This window comes from Sphaerodactylus townsendi, linkage group LG07 (genome assembly GCF_021028975.2).
Source record: "Sphaerodactylus townsendi isolate TG3544 linkage group LG07, MPM_Stown_v2.3, whole genome shotgun sequence".
Lineage (NCBI taxonomy): Eukaryota > Metazoa > Chordata > Lepidosauria > Squamata > Sphaerodactylidae > Sphaerodactylus > Sphaerodactylus townsendi.
Window position 1 is genome coordinate 39,311,742 of NC_059431.1, and position 19,879 is coordinate 39,331,620.

Genomic DNA, 19,879 nt, shown 5'->3' on the forward strand with positions numbered 1-19,879 from the left:
CTGAACAGGGGATTGGATCAGATGGTCTCTATGACTCCTTCCCAATTCTATGGTTCTACGATCTGGGCAGGGTTGTCAGAAATATGGGGGTGACATTAAGGTCTATCTCCCACTTCCTGTTAATCCCAGGAAGGCTGTAGAAACCCTGAACCAGTGCCTGGAGGCAATTTTGGAGTGGATGTGGGCTAATAAATAGAACCTTAGTCCCAACAAGATGAAAGTGCTTCTGGTAAAAAGAAGGTCTGATCTGGGATTTAAAGAATCATCAATACCTTACTGGCATTTTTTGGGTATTTTTGGGCTCTCCCAAACATCAGTTTCAAGAGGGTGTTTTTTTTTGCTTTGCAAGACCCGCTTTATGTTTTTACAGTGTTGCTCACTACTCAATCTTGGCTTTGTTCTGCTGTGTTTTCCCTTTGGTTCTGATGAGCTTGTACTGCCACAGAAGCACTGGGTTCCACTGGGCATTGTGTATATTGCCATTTGTTCTGTTAGGCTTGCAACACCCCCATCCTTTGCTTGGATTTGTCCCGCTGTGATTCCCAGGTTTGACAGTCCTGTTGAGATTGCTGGGCTAGCAAAAGTGCCCCCTTCAATTGCCTCTCCATAGAGTCTTTGGTTTGACATTAGTCCTGTTGAGCTTGAACTGTCAGAGAGACCCTGGGTTTAGTTTTTAAAAATATCATCACTGAGAAATGCTTTATAAACCTGACTTATGGCTAAAGAAAGTGTGATAAGGAAGATTATATGATATGCATACAGTAAATAAAGTTAGGGGGGCAACGTTTCTGTTCCTCAAAAATGTAGTAGTTTTTGGGTGGCGTTATTTACATCCTTAGAATGTAATTGGTGAGGAAGACCTGTCACAGAGACACTTACTTTCTCAAGTGCTACAGTGCTGTTTCACTTTGCTACAAACAGATAAACAAGATCAAATCCTTCTTGACTTCGTATATAGGGAACTGCTTAAAGTACACACTTGAAGCAAATGTCTAACTAAAGTTTTGTTGCATTACATCAAATAGTTGTGTATGTCCTGTTGAATTAGCAAATACGTTGCTTTTGTAGTATAAAGTACATTTTTCCACTTGTGCTTCATTAGTAAAAAGGATTGTTACCTGATTGGGTATCCTTAAAGGTGGCCTGGGGCCTCCTGGGTACCGGGGAGACATGAATGGCTAAAAAATGAAATGGCTGCATTAATAATAGAAATGTACTCATTTTAAATTGATTTAACAGAGGGATTTGATACTACCCTTCATTTCAACTAGTGGTTCCCAACCTTTTCTAGTATGAAGACCTCTTTTAAAGGTCAAAAAACTTTGTAGATGCCCTCCCCACATAACAGTAACAGTACTATTAGTATCTGTTGATTGTGAAAATACTTAAAGACAAAAAGATCAAAACGACAGTACTTAGTGCATGCATGGATTCATATACACTTTGCAAAAATCTCAGCAGCAGCTTAGGGTCCCCAACCCTTAGGTTGGGAAGCACTGACTTAGAACTATATTCAAATGTGCATCAAATGTTTTTCTCTTTCCTTTCTTCCTGACAGGCAGGGAGATATCACTTAATGGTTATAATTTGGAACAAGAGACATCCTACAGCAACTTTCTCTCTTAGCAGCAATCCAATCGTGCATCTTTGGAGTGGAACTCAAGAACTCCTTACATCTAAAATTAGACCTGTCTGTGATCAATTCAGTGAAAAAAAAGTTGAGCCTGAACTAGCAGGAATAAATTGTAATTAGCACTAAAATTTAGACAGATACTCTTTATGATCTGTAAAGCTTCCCCACAATCCTTGTTACTGTAGAGCTAAAGCAGGGATTAAAGAAGTAAAAAAGGATTTTATCTAAATTTCAGCTAAACAAGCTGAAATCCTTTACTGACCCTGGTGAAATTAGCTCAGGGATTGCACAATTCCTTTATTTCACAATTCAGGAAAGCAAAAAACAAAACAAAACAAAAGCTTTTATTTCATGTGATTTGCTTAGATGCTCAACAAAATGCTGCCTGTTAAATGTGCAAACTTCAGTATGAAAATTAAACAAATAAAAATCTGGCACAGCTCTGTTTTTAACCATAACAGCAACTTCTTAACTCATGCAAGGAAATTTTCTGTACTTAAAAATAGTGAATCTGGCACTGTGGGTTGTGGTGTGTTCCACTAGCACAGGGGTAGGGAACCTGCGGCTCGAGAGCCGCATGCGGCTCTTCTGCCCTTGTACTGCGGCTCCACGAGCCGAGCTGCTGGCCCCATCCTTGCCCGCCCTGCAGGCAGCAGTGTGGGTGCACCAACTGCCCGCAGCCGGCTGGGCCGCGCTGCGGGCTTCCCCTCTCGCCTGCCCCATTGGAGCGGGGCGGGCGCTTTCCCGGTGGCCAGTGAGGCTGAGCCGCTGGCCCCATCCTTGCCTGCCCTGCAGGCAGCAGGGTGGACGCATCCATGCACTTCTCAGAATGAGCGGAGTAAAAAGGTTTAAAAACCCAATATATACAGTGTTATCTTTATTTTAAATGTCAAAAATTATTTGCGGCTCCAAGTGTTTTCTTTTCCCATGGAAAACGGGTCCAAATGGCTCTTTGAGTGTTAAAGGTTCCCTACCCCTGCACTAGCACCAGGGTCTCATATCATCATGGCAATAATATTTAGCACACTATTCTGCCACATGTCATATATTTAATGTACAGGTGTGTGATGACTGTGCACATCGATACATCATCATATAGCCACAAACTGTTACACAGACTGTGCAAAAAAAATGTATTAACATATACCCCATATTCAAATTCAGTCCCAGACATATCATCACTGTCTCCTAACTTCTATGTTAGCTTTACAGACACAGCATAATTTGTCTGCCTAGTTAAATATAGTATTTTTCTAAACCTTCAGAATTCAAGCCGCTATGGTGTTAAACACTCAGGTGTTTAAATTGCTCACTAGGTATATGAAAAATGGTCAATATGTTCAAAACCAGCCTAGCATTCTTCCTTGAGCAAGCCAAATTCAGTCCATACATCTTTGTCACACTGACAAGGACCTGTCACCAGTTGACTGCAAGCTAAATACAACCTTCCTTTTATTCTATTAATATCTCAGGATTAGCTACAGATAAAATCTTACAGCAGCATAATGCTGTTGGATTCAAATGGTTATCAGGAAGCAATGGCTCGAGCTGAAGAAGGAAGGGACAGAGGAGCAACCACAAGTAATGTGAGAAGACATTTCTTTCAGGGAGTGCTCACTTCCCGCAATGAGCCCTGGACAGCTGCCAACTTCTGAGCCCACATTCAAGCAACAAGACATCAGTTTAAGCCAATGGGAGATTACAGTGGTTTTAATACATAACCTTAGAGCAGACAAAAATAATTGTATTACATCATTAAGGGATAGGATAGAACCTGAAACTGCAACAGTACCTAGACAACAAGAAACTGGGAATTGCTGAACTTCTGACAAAATCAAATTTAGTCAGTCAATGGCAGGAGAAGATTGATGGCCCCCCGAGCTGCTTGCTCCCTACCATTTCTATCTCCACAAGCACTGAGCAAAGGAAGTAAAGGCACAGTTTGGAAATACCCCTTTGCTTTATCCACAACTGTTCCAGATTGTACATTCTACTCTTCTCTCTAACGACAAAATCACTAACTAAAAAAGAATCATTAGCTACAAAAGAATGTACAGAATCATATTCTAGGCCTACAGAAAAGTAAACGGAACTTCAAGGATTAATTTTCTGAAATGTATGGAGTGGTTCTGAACAATTTACTAGCATTATAGCATCACATGTTTTGGCAAGCTTAACACACAATACACAGAAGGTATTTCAATGTCACCAATGTAATTATTCTTCTGAAATAATGAGTTTTTTAAAAATCAATGAATCTTTAGTAAAAAACACACAAACTATGCTACATTCAGAAATGATAAAATCAGACAAATTGTATGTAACACCAAAATGAATGAGAAAACAGTAATGGCAAAAGAGCTTGCCCATGCTATATGCCAACATTGCCATTAACCAAGTACAAAAGTGTTAGGAAAGTAATTACAAAAATAGTGAAATGAACAAACCACATCATTTATTAAGTAAATAAGTAAGAATATGATGAAAAGGGGCACAGCAATGTGATTCAATGTACTATTGGAAGAAAGTATTGAAGATGAATACTACAGAGCATCTGGTCTGAAATATGAACCACTTTGGGTAGAGAGGGAAAGTTAAATGGCAGATTTGAAATGAGAAAACCATCATTGTATTGGCAATTGCAAGTAAGGTTTTTCAGATGGGTTCTTTTGTATACCTTCCTACCTGACCATGAGGTCCCATCGTGGGATTGCTGGGGTTGTGAGTGGGGGGCTGTGCATGGGGTGAAGGCTGTGAACCTGCAGGTCCCTATGGATTAATAAAATTGGGGGAAAGATTAGAGACATTTGTTCTAGGCTATTTTCCCTATTTCATTCCAACCTTCCCACATTTTTTTAGGATGGACCATTAAGCAGAACTTGAGTGATCAGTTCCTTTGAAGGTCAACACACTGCTCTCTTCAGTTCAACATACTAGTATCAATGTGAGTACTTTACAAAGTCTGTTCCAAATGTGATGGCCAAAACCCATTTAGTAGACCACATTGCCAATAGATACACTAACTGCATAAAAATGGCCTTGTGCAAACATGGTCCTAAGACCAGTGATTAGGACACATCATGCAACATTAGGACAACACAAAACATACTGAAATACCTGATTGCAGAAGTGTTACAGTGATGCTGGGTACAAATATTTAGGATCAGGAGGAAAGAAACGATGACCCTCAAATCTACTTATGTCTTGTATGTATTGAAAAAAAAATTACAGCCATATATAGTGTGAAATGTGTTAAAATGTCAAAAAGAGGGGACATAAATTAATAGTTTGTCAATATTTGCTTTGGTTCTCTAAAAGAAATTCATGAACTGAATGAGAAAATTTGTAAACATGAAAAGAATGAGAATCAACATCATACTTCACCCAATAAATAAAAAACCATTCCTGTTTTCACATTGTAATAACACATCTAAAGAACTGGCTTCATTTTGGCTTTTTTATTCCAATCCCCTTCCACAAATTAAGTATAACAGAAATGGAACAGTATAATCTTTATGATGCTCTTATGCATTGCTTCCCTTCCCAAGAACACCAAAGATTTGCTTTATCACATTTTGAAAGTAAGGTATATAATGGAGAGAACCAAAATCTATGCAGTATCATCATGGATATGTCATAGAAGCATTGTTTTTGGATACAGCAGCACAAACATTTGACCACATGTTCTGCAGAAAATTTCAAATAATCATTTTAATGATTTTCTAGTTATGCCTTGGTACAAGTAGCACAGCAGTTTGGGCAGGCATGCATGCAATCCCCAAGAACATTAACACACCTTTTACTTAGTAAAATAAATAAAAACAGCAGGGTTATAAATGCTATAAGACAAGTAAACAGCCTAAAGCAACAGGATTCTGGAAACTGTGAGCAGTGAAGTGGGGCGGAAGCTACCAGACATTGTACCATAACAAATGAAAAACTAATTTGTACCTTGTCTGTAATGGAATGAGCTAATGAAGTGGAATGACAATGGACGAGCATACCACACCAGCACTGATGAATGGATATGAATGAAAAAAGACATTAAGGATTCAAATATATAGATGCCAAGGAAGTTGTATCAGGGATTAAAATATTTTGGTAATCCACACTTGTATTTTCACATTATCCTTTCACATCACATTATCAATTTTTAATCTCTTACTTAAGCACCCCCTGATAGCAAAAGGTTGCCATGAATATTCATTTTTAAATTTTATCCTAAGGTGCAAATACACTACTTTTGCTTTAACAATAGTATACTCTTATAAAGACTATGAGAGGGGGAAGGAGTCCTCACTGGTAATGTTTTTAATCAATTTATTTCATTTATACCTTGCCTATCTTCCCAATGGGGAGTCCAAGCAACTTATTTGTTCTCATCTCCTCCATTTTAACCTCCCAACAACTCTTTAAGACCGAGAGAGTCTGTGGCTGGCCGAAGTCAGAGTTGGGGTTTAAACTTGAACCTTGCAAATCCTTATTCAGATTTCTGAACACTATACTACACTGGCTTTTATCTGTTTTGAGATGGATATCTTATCTTTTCTGCCTAAAACTGCAGACCAGCATTTCTTAAACTAGCATCTGGGGACTGAGCTCTCTGTAAAGAAAAAGAGGCCTCCTTGTGCCACCCACCTAATATGAAAATGTGCCACCCGCCTAATATGAAAATGAAAAAAAAATTGACAAACGTGAGTAGGGACTCTTCACCTCAGGGGAAAGAGGATGTAAATGGCTTCCTTCTGTTTTCAAGGGTGGGAATGCATGGTCACCTAACTTCAGATCTCCACAGAGCATTAACCAGAAATGCCTACACAAAAAGTTACAACTATGTGAATTAAACAACTGTAGGTAGATATTGCTATTCAGAAAAATCAATGAGCATTCTGTGTACTTTAGTTGGAGTACTTTAACGAAACTGATAGAAACTCATGCTGATTCTGATTTTGTGTTTACTGTTACAATGTTCTTAAAGGAAACTGCATGCAATGGATTTTATTTATAACTTATAGACTTCTACTTGAGAGATACCTATGCTGAAGTAATACTACTTCTGTAATACCTTGGGATGCATATCCACCCTGGGATGATTTGGAGAATGAGATAGAAATCAACGAAAAAATAAATTAACAAACTCTGAACTTTGAGGTGGTCATAAATTTCAACATAATACGCTGTAGATAAGTTTATGCCAACCACTGCAAGCCATGTAACTCCATTCTCTTATGAACCCAACTTTGTAAAATTTTCTTTTCTTTTAACTATGCCAATAAAAGGTTGTTGATTGAATTTATGCCAACCTGTTCTTCCAGATGGAAAAATTCTACATGATATACAAACTTCTGCTTGATGGCCCTGATTTTTAGGAGTATGCAGAAACAAGTTAAGCATCCAAACCATAATTAATTCTGTGGGAAACTCAATGGAAAGAATGGAAAGTGGGCAGGGTCAAGTGGAGCTTTTCCCAGCAAGGATCCAGATTGGCTCTTGGAAATTTGATTGGCTTTTGAAAATATTATTTGGCAGCAGCTGCCACCCTGACACAGGGATCTTCACTGAATGGATGCAGGTAAGTTGTAGCAGCCATTTTGTGGCATCCATTTTGTGTTTGTGCCCACCATGTTTTGTCAGAACTCCAATGGTGCCAGCAGGTTCAAAAAGGTTGAGGATCCCTGCTACAGAACTTGCTAGGTAAATAATAAAATGCAAAACACTCAAAACACATTATGACCAAACAGAGTAACATTCAGTTGACAGCAAGGACGTAGGTAAGGGAGGGGGGGGGGTTTCTCAGGTTCAAAACCCGCATTACATGTCCAAAGCTCTGCCCCCCGTTGGTGATTTTTAAAATATTGTAAGGTTTTTTTTGTTTTTGGCCTGCAGGGGGTGCACTTTTTAGGCTAGCAGCACCAAAATTTCAGGGATGTTGTGGGAGACTCTCCGGATGACACTACCCAGGTTTGGTGAGGTTTGGTTTAAAGGGCCCGAAGTTATGAACTCCCAAAGGGGTTGTCCCCATTCCCCATTGTTTCCAATGGGAGTTAATAGAAGATGGGGGCTACACCTTGGAGAGTCCATAACTTTGGACTCCAGAACCAAACTTCACCAAACCTGGGTGGTACCATCAGGAGAGTCTCTTACTGATACAACCCAGTTTTTGTGAAGTTTGGTTTGGGGGGACCAAAGTTATTGACTCCCAAAGGGGGTGCCCCATCCCCCATTGTTTCCAATGGGAGCTAATAGAAGATGGGGCTACACATTTGAGGGTCCATAACTTTGACTCCCATGAACCAAACTTCACCAAACCTGGGTACCATCAGGAGAGTCTCTTACTGATACAACCCAGTTTTTGTGAAGTTTGGTTTGGGGGGACCAAAGTTATTGACTCCCAAAGGGGGTGCCCCATCCCCCATTGTTTCCAATGGGAGCTAATAGAAGATGGGGCTACACATTTGAGGGTCCATAACTTTGACTCCCATGAACCAAACTTCACCAAACCCAGTGGCGTTCCTGCCTAGGGACAGGGGGTACCCTCTGTCCCCGGGTGCCCCCATTTGGTCACATGGGGGGCGCCAACATTTCAGGGTCGTTTGTGTGTTTTTAAAGTTTTTAAGTGTTTTTTCATGTTTCGGCCTGCAGAGGGCGCATGTTTAAGGCTAGCAGCACCAAAATTTCAGGGTACCATCCAGAGACTGTCCTGATGGTACCACCCAGATTTGGTGATGTTTGGTTCAGGGGAAGCAAAGTTATGGACCCCCAAAGGGGATGCCCCTATCCCCATTGTTTTCAATGGGAGCTAACCTGAGATGGGGGCTACCCATTTGAGGGACCATAACTTTGGTCCCCCTGAACCTAACTTCACCAAACTTGGGTGGCATTATAAGAATAGTTAACAGATGATACCCTGAAAATCTGGTGCCACTAGCTTTAAAAATACACCCCTTCCAGGCACCCCAAGAAATTTGCCCAAGATTCTTTGTTTTGCAGTGACTTTGCTCCATTGTAGCCAATGGGGAATTTCTGAGTGTGTAGGCAGGCTGCACATTTTTTAAGATAGAGGCACCAGACTTTCAGGGTGGCTCCAGGAGGGCGTCCTGGTAATAGCATCCAGGTTTGGAGACCTTTGTTCTGGGGGTTCAATTTTATGGGCCCCTAAAAGGCTTATTTTGTTTCCCCGCTCCTGCACATGAAAGCCTGTGGGCTGAGTTCTCTCAGAACTCTCTCAACTCCCCCCACCTCCAGAAGCAAAGCTCACCAAGCTTGGATGCTATTACTCAAGGCCTCTTGGAGCCACCATGAAAGTCTGGCGCCTCTATCTTCAAAAATGTGCAGCCAGCGCTTACACACTCAGACATTCCCCAGGATCTGCCAGACTCTTCAGCAAGTTCTGTGGTGGGAAAAATTACTTTCCCCACCATAGACTTCAATGGGGCTTTCTGTTATGCCCAGATGGCTCTGTGGTAGAGGTTTCAACAGGAGGCACTGTGGTAGGGATCTTGTTCTGGGTGGGGGCATTTCCTGTAGATGCTGGTGTGAGTCTCCTGAAAGGAACAAGCCAAATTTGCTAAAATGTGTGTGGAAGAGGAAAATGCTGTGGGCATCGAGTTGAAGATGAACCTGATGCCCACAGCATTCGGCCATCACAGGCAAACTTTAGCAAAGTTGGCTGGTTCCTTTCAGGAGACTCACTGACAGTAGTAGGTTCTGCAGGAAATAAGTGCGGGGGCACTTATTTCCTGCAGGGTTGCTTGTGTGAGTCCAGAGAAAGACCACTACCACAGTGCCTCCTGTTGAAACCTCTACCACAGAGCTGGGCATAACAGAAAGCCCCATTGAAGTCTATGGTGGGAAAAATATTTTTTCCCACCACAGAACTTGCTGAAAAGCCTGGCAGATTCTGGGAAATTTCTGAGTGTGTAAGCAATGACCACACATTTTTGAAGATAGAGGCGCCAGACTTTCAAGGTGGCTCCAAGAGGCCTTGAGTAATAGCATCCAAGCTTGGTGAGCTTTGCTTTTGGGGGTGGGTGGGGGCGCTGAGAAGTTCTGAGAGAACTCAGCCAGCAGGCTTCATGTGCAGGAGCAGGGAAACAAAATAAGCCTTTTGGGGGCCCATAAAATTGGACCCTCAGAAGCAAAAGTCTCCAAGCCTGGATGCTATTACCAGGAGGGCTTCCTGGAGCCACCTTGAAAGTCTGGTGCCTCTATCTTCAAAAATGTGCAGCCTGCCTCAGAAATTCCTCATTAGCTATAATGGAGCAAAGTCACTGCAAAACAAAGAATCTTGGGCAAATTTCTTGGGGTGCCTGGAAGGGGTGTATTTTTAAAGCTAGTGACACCAAAATTTCAGGGTATCACCTGTTAACTATTGTTATGATGCCACCCAAGTTTTGTGAAGTTAGGTTCAGGAGGACCAAAGTTATGGTCCCTCAAATGGGTAGCCCCCATCTCAGGTTAGCTCCCATTGAAAACAATGGGGATGGGGGCATTCCATTTGGGCGTCCAGAACTTTGCTGCCCCTGAACCAAACATCGCCAAACTCAGGTGGTATCATCAGGGCAGTCTCTGGATGGTACCCTGAAATCATGGTGCCGCTAGCTTTAAAAATGTGCTCCCTGCAGGCCAAAAAAACCACCAAAAATAACCCCCAAAAGTTCAAATACCTTGCATTCACATTTGTTCATATTTGGGCAGGACATAATCAGACAATTTTTGTCCGAATGTGCCCAAATTTGCCCAGATTCCAGCTGAATCTGCTATTTGTTTCATCTGAATCTCCAACCCTGAAAAATGATGCTGTTTCAGGGTGGGGGAGAATCCGCCCCCAAACAGCATCACTTTCAATTTTGTTCGAACCGAGGACCCCAGATTATCCCTTTAACGTAGGTTTAAAAGAAGAATCTGAGCTCCCTAGTTTAAACACCATTGAAAGTGATGCTGTTTGGGGGTGGATTCCACTGCAGGTGTTTTGTGAGAGATGATGCTGACATTTGTTTGGTAAATGTTTTGCTGGGGGTGATTTGTGAGAGATTTACATGCTTAATACCCACTTGCACTGGCTTTGGAGTTGTTTCTCAGGCTAACAACCTACCTCATAGGGTTGTTGTGATTAGGAAATTAGGAAAAGAGTTGGTGGGGAGAGAGCCATGTATGTTTTGCTGGGAGTGAGAGGTGTTTTGTGAGCTGGTACAAAAAATCATTGTTTGATCATGGTGGGGGAGGGTGGCCGCCAATACGCTGGGCCGAGGGGGGGGGGCGCCAAACTCAGTTTTTGTCCACGGGCACCAGTTTGCCTAGGTACGCCCCTGACCAAACCTGGGTGGTACCATAAGGAGAGTCTCTTACTGATACCACCCAGGTTTTGTGACGTTTGGTCCAGGGGGTCCAAATTATGGACTCTCAAAGCGGGTGCCCCATCCCCCATTGTTTCCAATGGGAGCTATAGAAGACGGGGTCTGCACATTTGAGGGTCCATAACTTTGGATCCCCTGAACCAAACATCACCAAACCTGATAGTATCATTAGGAGAGTCTCCTTGAGATACCTTGAAAGTTTGGCGCTGCTAATAACAACTGCACCCCTGACAGCAGGCACCCCCCAGGTTTCCCCAGATTCTCCTTTTAAATCCCCCTTCGGCATGGATTTAAAGGGAGAATCTGAGGTCCCCAGTTTAAACATTGAAAGTGATGCTGTTCCAGGGTGGGGGATAATCCACTCCAAAACAGCATTACTTTCAATGTTGTTTTAACTGGGGACCCCAGATTCTCCCTTTATGGTGGATTTAAAAGGAGAATTTGGGCTCTTTAGTTTAAACACAATTGAAAGTGATGCTGTTTGGGGGTGGATTCCAGCATCACTGCAGCCGCCCATTGGGGGGCGGTGCGCACAAAAACTCAGATTTTGCACGGGGCTCCATTTTCCCTAGTCACGCCTCTGCCCAGAAGGGAGGGCAGAAGGGGCTGCTGGCTGTCAGCTGGGAGCCCAGCTGGTGGGGGGGTAGGGGAGGGCGGGGTCATGCTCCAGAGGCAGGTGGGGGCATGGCCCGCCCCCAGCAAAAATCTATATCTACATCCCTCGTTGATAGCCCTTTTAAGGAAGAAAAGTAATTTCTGGAAGAGGCTGAAATTCCTTCTCGTACCACTCCCACCCAGGAGCTTGGGTGTAAGTTTGAAATAAGGAAATTGCTGGCAAGGAAAAGTTTAAGCACAATTTCACTTTGTTTCCACTGTGAAAACAGATTTTCAAAAAAAAGTTACAAGTCTATATTTAACTTATATATATAGCCTGCAATTTTGATGTAGCTCAACACCAACAGATTGAATCCTACATACTATGGGTTGGTAATCCCAGATCCAGTGATATACGACTTGATGTTCCCCAGGTTGAAGGCCCTAATAGTCACATGACTTAGGAAGCTGCAGTGGAAGGAGAGTGGAGTGAAATTATTACTTCCTTCTTCAGCTGTGCTGACAGAAATATTGACTGAAAAGACAAAAACGCCAATTTTGCCCTTTCCCCCCTCCCCACTGCAGCCTCCCAAACTAAGTTCTGCAACCCTGAGAGTTAAGTTTCTTGGGGTAATAAAGAACTGCTAAAGGAAGATGAATACCAGAAAGATTTGTGGTCATTTTGTTAATGCATTATGGGGTCCAACCTTGTGAGTTCCTTTTGCTCACAGAAGTGGAACTTCCCATTCCCTATCACTGGATCCATGAAAAGACATTTCTGAGTACATGGGACCCTTGTATTCAAAGAGAGCTAAGCAGCATGGATGCAGCACAGCTTTCACTAGCACAAAGAACTCTACTCACAGAATTTCTTACCCTTCCTCATTGCCCCGTGTTCAGCTGTGTCCTGTTTTGCATATGTATATCAAAGACAGCCAGGTTTGAGTCTCCACTCTTTCATATGAGCAAGGAACTCTTATCTAGTGAACTAGATTTGTTTTCCTGCTGCTACACGTGAAGGCTAGTCACAGTTCCCTCAGGATTTCCTCAGCCCCACTTACCTCACTAGGTATCTGTTGTGGGGAGAGGAAGGGAAGAATTTTGGAAGCCAGTTTGAGATTCCTTGCAGGAGAGAAAGGCGGGGTATAAATCCAAACTCTTCTTCAAATCCAAACTCTTCTTCAATAAGAACAGAAGGATTCAACACAGTGAAAATAAGAGAAAGTATTCTCCTATTTCCTAAGTGTGAATTTAAAACAAATGTATGCCTTAATTACTGAAGTCTTAGCTGCCACCTAATAAATATGCTGTATTTGTGTTAGTTGAACATGTTTGGTAAGAACGCAGAGTGACTCAATGTACTTTCTAACAAGCCACAACATGCTAGGCTTTAAATTGTCTTTCCTTGAAAGAGTGTACATGTAATTTGGCGGGGGGAGAGAATCTAAATAGCAATGCCCTAGTTTGTGCATTTTAATTAATATTTTTAAAGATCAATGTATATAGACTTGAGCCACGTGATAGGTATACCACAACATTAAGTATTTTGACCATGCAGATAGAGGGCAACATGCCACAGGTGTGGGATGGCCAACAAGACTAGGCCCACTACATGAATAGTCTTTATCAACATTGTCATATCAGTTCTTAAGACAAGATTAATTTTTGTAGTCAAAGAGATTTTTCTGTGCATAATTAACAGTTTACACAAGCTGAACATTTCTATGAACAACACATTTAAAAAAAATTATGCCCAGAAATGAAAATAGCTGCTGTGGTTTTCTTCTGGCATTACATTAGAGTAAGTATTCAAATGTTATCAGTTATTTGCAATTATGAAGAAAACTGTGCATTTCCACTGTCTGTGTTAAGTACCTAAAGGTACAATTGAAGTTCTGCTTCACTGGCAGTGTCAGAAAGTGCCATCAAATCACAGTTGACATGGTGACTTCATAGAGTTTTCAAGGCAAGAGATGTTTGGAAATGGTTTGCTATTGCCTGCTGAGAGAGTTCTGAGAGAACTATGTCTGGCCCAAGATCACCCAGCAGGCTTAATGTGAGGGATTGGGCAATCAAATCTGATCCTCCAGATCAGGGGTCGGGAACCCGCGGCTCGCGAGCCGCATGCGGCTCTTCCGCCGCTGTTCTGCGGCTCCATGAGCGGAGCCGCCGGCCCCCTCTTCGCCCGCCCTGCAGGAAGCAGGGCGGGCACATCTCCAGCCCGCGGCCAGCGAGGCCGCACGTGGGGGCTTTGGCTCCTGCCCACCCCGCTGCTTGTGGGGCGGGCGCTCTCCCGGCGGCCAGGCAGGCCGAGCCGCCGGGCCCCTCTTCGCCTGCCCTGCAGGAAGCAGGGTGGGCACATCTCCAGCCCGTGGCCGGCAAGGCTGTGCCGCGGGCTTTGGCTCCTGCCCGCCCCGTTGCTTGCGGGGCGGGCGCTCTCCCGGCGGCCGGGCAGGCCGAGCCGGCCGGGTCTCACCGCCTCTGCAGAAGCTAGGGCGGCACATCTCCAGCCCGCGGGGGGGTGAGCGGGTGGGGGGAGGGAGGGCGAGCGAGCGAGCAAGTCGGCGGGGGAGCGGACGGGGGGTGAGCGAATGGGTGGGGGGGTGGGGTGGGGGTGAGCCAAATGGCTCTTTGGTGGTGAGCCAAATTTGGTGGTGAGCCAAATGGCTCTTTGAGGGGAAAAGGTTCCCGACCCCTGCTCCAGATTAATGTCTGCTGCTCTTAACCCTACACCACTCTGACTCTTTATTACTGCTTCATGGCAGGCTTTTAATTACACGGTCTCTCCCCCCCCCCCGCCCCCCGCTCCCAAATACAGTAGAATGTATACAGCATATAATTTGAACACTGCTGTGCTTCTACTGGGAATTGGATCCATATTAGGAAGTTTTACACTCTAGGCATTCATGGGTACAATAGACTGCCAAAAAGAAAAATTAAGAGGGCTCTAGATCAAATCAAGTCTCCCTAGAAGCTAAAATAACTGAACTGAGGTTATGGTATTTAATCACATCATGAAATGCCCTCCACCTGTACCTTTGTTGCTCTCTTTCAGTAGCCAGGCCAAGTCTTATCTGTTTACCCACACTTTTAATTAATTTGATCTGGTAAAATCAGTTTAGTCTGGAAATTGTTATTTTAAACTGCTGAGTGGTCTATGTTTTTATGATATGATTGGGTTGTAATGCAGCATTTCTATTAATTATAATATTTTGTTGGAGAGATGGCATTAAAACATCTCTAAATGAATAAATTCTCGGACTATGCATTATGCCTGTCTCGTGAGAGACTGTCCCCGTGGCAGTCCTGCTATAGATAGGTGTAGATGTTCCTGTATATTACAAACAACAAAGACTTTAAATCAGAGTCATCCACATTGGAGCTCTTGTGCTAATAGGCATAAGGGTGAAGTGGTAGGACATTAGTACCCTTTGATAACTTGGCTTTAAAAAAATCAAACAGATCTGTACTAACCTCATTTCCCAATATGACTAAATAGTGGAGATAATCTTATTACATGTTGATGACAGGTTGACTTTGGTCAACATACAGAAGCTAAGTCACCCTAGTATGGCTAACTATATAAGTGTGCAGGTACAATTTTGTTATTTGAAAAGCTAAATTAATTTGGTTCTCTTTAGGATTAAAAATGTCTTAATACTACAATGACAGTAGCTCCTGAGGGAGAGGCTCTTCTAGACCCAGGGATATTGCAAAATGTTACCAAGGGTAGATTAAAGTTTGTGGTGGCACATGTCAGATTCCTATAAACAATATTCTAATGATTACAGGAATAGACTCTACAAAATTGTCTTTTGAGTGTTTTATAGTAGAAGGCAAAAAGGCAAAAACTTTTAAGTTGCTCATAGAAATAAGTGCTCCCACCAGAAAATTCTTAAATATATTTTCACAGCAGATATGCAAAGAGCTGCAATCACTTAAAATAATTGCTACATATTTATAAAATGTTTTTCAAGTCTTGCTCTTCACAATCAGCTAGAATGTTTTAAAATTTCATTGCTGCGTCAGCTACAGACTTAACCCCCTCTAGTCCCTTTCTTAGAGCCAAGTGAAACATTGAGAATAGTTTAATATTCCCAGGGAATTTGCTAACTAGAGTAATTCTGTGCCACAAGGCTATGGAAATCTAACATGTTGGAGTAAAGAACTTCAGCCGAATCCCGTCCCTAATATACTAGTTTCCAACTGAAATGTAATATTGATGGCAGAACCCTTTCAAACAAATGACTGTCCCCCGCATGAATTCTGAAGTGGCAGAAGAAGAGGAGTTTGGACTTATACCTCCCTTTTCTGTCCTGTAAGGAGTCTCAAGGTGGCTTACAAACTCCTTTTCCCTTCTTCCTTCCACAACAGACACCTTGTGAGGTAGGTGGGACTGCAGAGTTCTGAGAGAACTGTGACTAGCCCAAGGTCACCCAGCAGGCTTCATGAGTGGGTGTCGGAAACAAATCCAGTTCACCAGATAAGAGTCTGCCACTCATGTGGAGGAGTGGGAACTCAAACCCAGTTCTCCAGATTAGAGTCCACATGCTCTCAATCACTACACCATGCTGCCTTCTCTCAGCACCACATGACTCTCTTTCATGCTATAAAACAGACAATGCAAGTAACAGATGTCTACTTGCAATCTCACCACACTACTCAAGTCTACCAGCATGCAGAGATAGGGTAGGTGAACTGCCAAGGCAATATAAAATTTCTTCTGAGGATAAAGAGCATCCAACAAATCCTTCCTGAAAATAACACACACACACGAGTCTCAGGCCTTCAGATGATGTCATAAGATTCCAAATGTAACACAGTAGCAAAACATCAGTCCTCCTGTGGCAGGCAAGAGAGTTGTATGCAGGGACGTACCGGGGGGGGAAATGGTGCCCGGGGCACCTCCCCACTATGCCTGAGGTGGGGTCCACTCCCCGCCCTGGCCTCACACCCCATCCCACCCCGCCCCTGGGGAGGACAGAAGCAACTAGAAGGCTCCGTGCTGGGGCCTTTCCTTTTATAAACTTGGGGGTGGAGCCATGTCCCCGAGCTTATAAAAGCAAAGGCCCCAGCATGGAGCCTTCCAGTTGCTTTTGTCCTCCCCAGAAGGGAGGGCAGATGGGACTGCCAGCTCGGAGCCAGCAGCCGGGAGGGGTGGTTGGGGAGAGCTGGCAGCCGGGAGGGGGGCAAGGCTTGGGGGGGTCCTCTGGCTTCCTTGGCCCCACCCATGTCAATGGCAACATGGGCGGGACTGAGGGTGCCAGAAGACAAGGCAGCAGGACTTCCTGCTGCCTTGCTGTCTTCCTGGTCACGTGGGGGGTGTTTTACACCCCCCACATGACCAGATCAGTGGCGCCCAGTGACAGAGGGTACCCTCTGTCCCTAGGGAAATAAGTCACTGGTTGTTTGATACCCTACTGCTTGAAGATCCAAACTTAGTAGCAATGGGGTAGACTATTAATTCACAAAATAGAAACCCACACTGCTGGGTCTGGCATATTCCCAGACTATGTGGCAGTCAAACATTTAGAAGACACATTTAAAAGAAGTTTTTAAAGATGTTCTTGCACTCTTGCTTCTAATATGGTCAGACTTCTGCAAAAATTCAATTTCTGCATTAATTTTTTTTTGTTTCATATTTTCTGCCAACAGGCATCCTTGTGTGAAGTCCTTTCACATTAGTAGAATTGCAATGAACTCTGAATTAAGGCTGGCAAGAGCTTCTGAAAAACACATTTATGGCCATGATATGCAGTAATCACACATGCAATAAGACAGCCACATGAGTAGCCACAGCTTTCTTTAAAAATATACCAGCAGGAGCATTCATTCTGAAACAAGTGGTTTTGGCTGTAGATGCCATGCAAATCTATTTCACCTTGTAACAACTGCATGGGAAAATGGGGAAGAATAAACACCTTCTTTGAATTTTGGCTGTTAACTACAGTATGCCTTTGGAAGTCAGCAGGATATAAAATTTACATGTATAAGTACAAGTCTGTAATCTTTTGAATCTGTTACATCTAGCAATTGCCAAGGTTTTGTTCTGGGAAAACAAAGCCTGAAGGAGACAGTAGCTTTGGAAAAGTGCTGAAAAACGGCTGACTAATAGAAAATCGGATGGCATTTTCTCTAGGCTGCCTTTGTTGAACAGGAGGAAAAAATCCTTCATGATGCTGCTCCTAAGAAGACTTTCAATTCTGCCACAACCATTGGCAAGGTTTGGTTTCACTGGATTTCCCTCTCACTTTCCAAGGTTTGGTTTCACTGGATTTCCCTCTCACTTTCATCCACTTCCCTTCTCCCATCCCGCACAAGCTTTTGTCCATGCAGGTCCCATAATGCCCCCCTGCATAGCCTTTCTAGAGGTCAAAAGAGACCCCTCTCCTTTTTTTAACAGAGGAAATGATGGCTGGATCCACCCCTCAAATAGCATTTTTGCACAGTAAGAACCCTACATTCATATGTACATTTCCGCAAAATAGTTTCCCAGCTTTTTTCCCCTCAGGTCTGTACTCATTTCCAACCAATGCAAGGTTTCCTGGAAAACCACTGCTTGCTGCCCTTTTCCCTTAGCATCTTGCTGTCAGAGAGGGAAAGAACAAGTAACACAACTGTGTTCATGGCCCTTCCATGTATTTGATGCTCACAACTACTCTGTGAAGCAAGTTAGAATTAGAAAATGTGATAGCTATAAGATTATGAAGTCAACTTCGTGAGGGTGGAGAGCTGAGTCTCAGCCTCCACAACGACAGCCTGACACTCTAACTAATACACCATGCTGTCTTCCCAGTATGGGGCCATTCTGTTTTAATAAAGAGAAGAGGAATTGAACTGAATAATCAAGGATTTACTCGGAAGAGTAACAGGAAACACAAGACGTTTTTGCAGATGATAAAGATTTCATCCTTAAAGTGCTAGCCATCCTTCATCAGTGTATCAATATTTTTCCACCACATAATTTGCACACCTGTTTGCAGACAATAAGTCAACAAACCATAGCAAATACAGCAAACAAGAATAAAAATCACATTAGGAAACTGATTAATATTGATTAGTCACAGTGGCACTTTGTGTTAGCATGCTACATTTTGTCAGCAAAATTAAGATGAACCTTACTATTTGCTATTATGCTCTCTGTATTTCCCCAAGTTGTCTTGGATAAGCCTGAATAAGGTGGTGGCTAGGGGTTAATAAGATTGTTTGGGTGGGTGTAGTTGCAGTGAGAGGGGGGAGAGCAAGAACATAAACTTTGCTCAGTTTGAGAGAACTATCCAAATATATCTACACTGTAAGCAAGTTGAATGGACTACTGACATCTTCAGAACATGGTAAATTAAGATACTTCAGGTGAATCTTTCAGGCAGAGGAAAAGCTTAGTTTATAGGACATCACAAAAACATATCACTATTTTTAATATATATGGCTGAAGTGTTTCAGCCTTCACCCTAAGCTTTCTGTTTAGTAATCTCAGAGGCCTGTATCAGGAATAATGAAGTGGCCACAGAGCTACTGTAATCCATCTTACTGTAGTTAATATACTACAGTAAGTATATCATGGTGATAATAAGAACATATACTATAATAGTCATTCAGCTCCAACACAACAAGTCTGCATTACTCTTAAAGGCAAATGCAGAGAATCCAATAGCCACTAGATGGCATGACAATCTTACATAGTTTTTCCATCAGCCTTTACATAAGAACAACATATAAAATATGACTTTCAATCTTGTTGTCAACACTTCTGTCCTCATCTGTATCTACCATTCTATGAATACCATTGGTTGTTGCTAGCTGTGATGATCAACTATACAATTCATATTTTGGAAGAAGACAGCTCATAACTATTACTGTAAGCAGATCAATGATTTCTAGTCACCAGGGTAAGCCATTTAGTCGCTAGCTTGCAAACAGCACAAAATAAAAATGTATGTGCAAGAAAGATCTGTTTCTCTCAGAGCTTTAAGTACCATACTGCTTCCTTTGAGTAAATTATAACAGTGCTACTGCTTCCGTTGAGTAAATTATAAAGTTAATTCTATTGTCTGCGTGATTGCTTCTGGATGGAAAAAATACGATGAGCCAGATCCAAAACACTGATCTTTAGTTTGTCCATAGGGTATTCTCATTCTCCCTTTCCAGCTGTACTCTTCTGTGCCCCCAAAATCTGCCAGTGTTGGTGGGGATCCCTCTATTGGCATCCCTTGGCAGTCAATGGCTGTAGGTGGAATTTCACATCATCCCCATGCTTCCTTCTTAAGTATAAGCATCGGTGAGAGAGAGAAGAAGC

General features: G+C 42.8%; 1 protein-coding gene across 12 annotated transcripts in view; it reads right to left on the minus strand.

Annotated features, from left to right (window-relative positions):
• SSBP2 (single stranded DNA binding protein 2) overlaps positions 1-19,879 on the minus strand; it is a 157,719-nt gene that overhangs the window by 36,625 nt on the left and 101,215 nt on the right. For 8 of the 12 annotated variants that reach the window (XM_048502970.1, XM_048502977.1, XM_048502975.1 and 5 more), the window contains one exon: positions 1,119-1,178. In XM_048502970.1, coding sequence (XP_048358927.1) covers positions 1,119-1,178 — 60 coding nt within the window. Of the gene's footprint in view, positions 1-1,118; positions 1,179-4,318; positions 4,403-19,879 lie in introns of all 12 variants that reach the window. The other 4 variants (XM_048502966.1, XM_048502968.1, XM_048502969.1 and 1 more) reach the window with 1 other exon arrangement.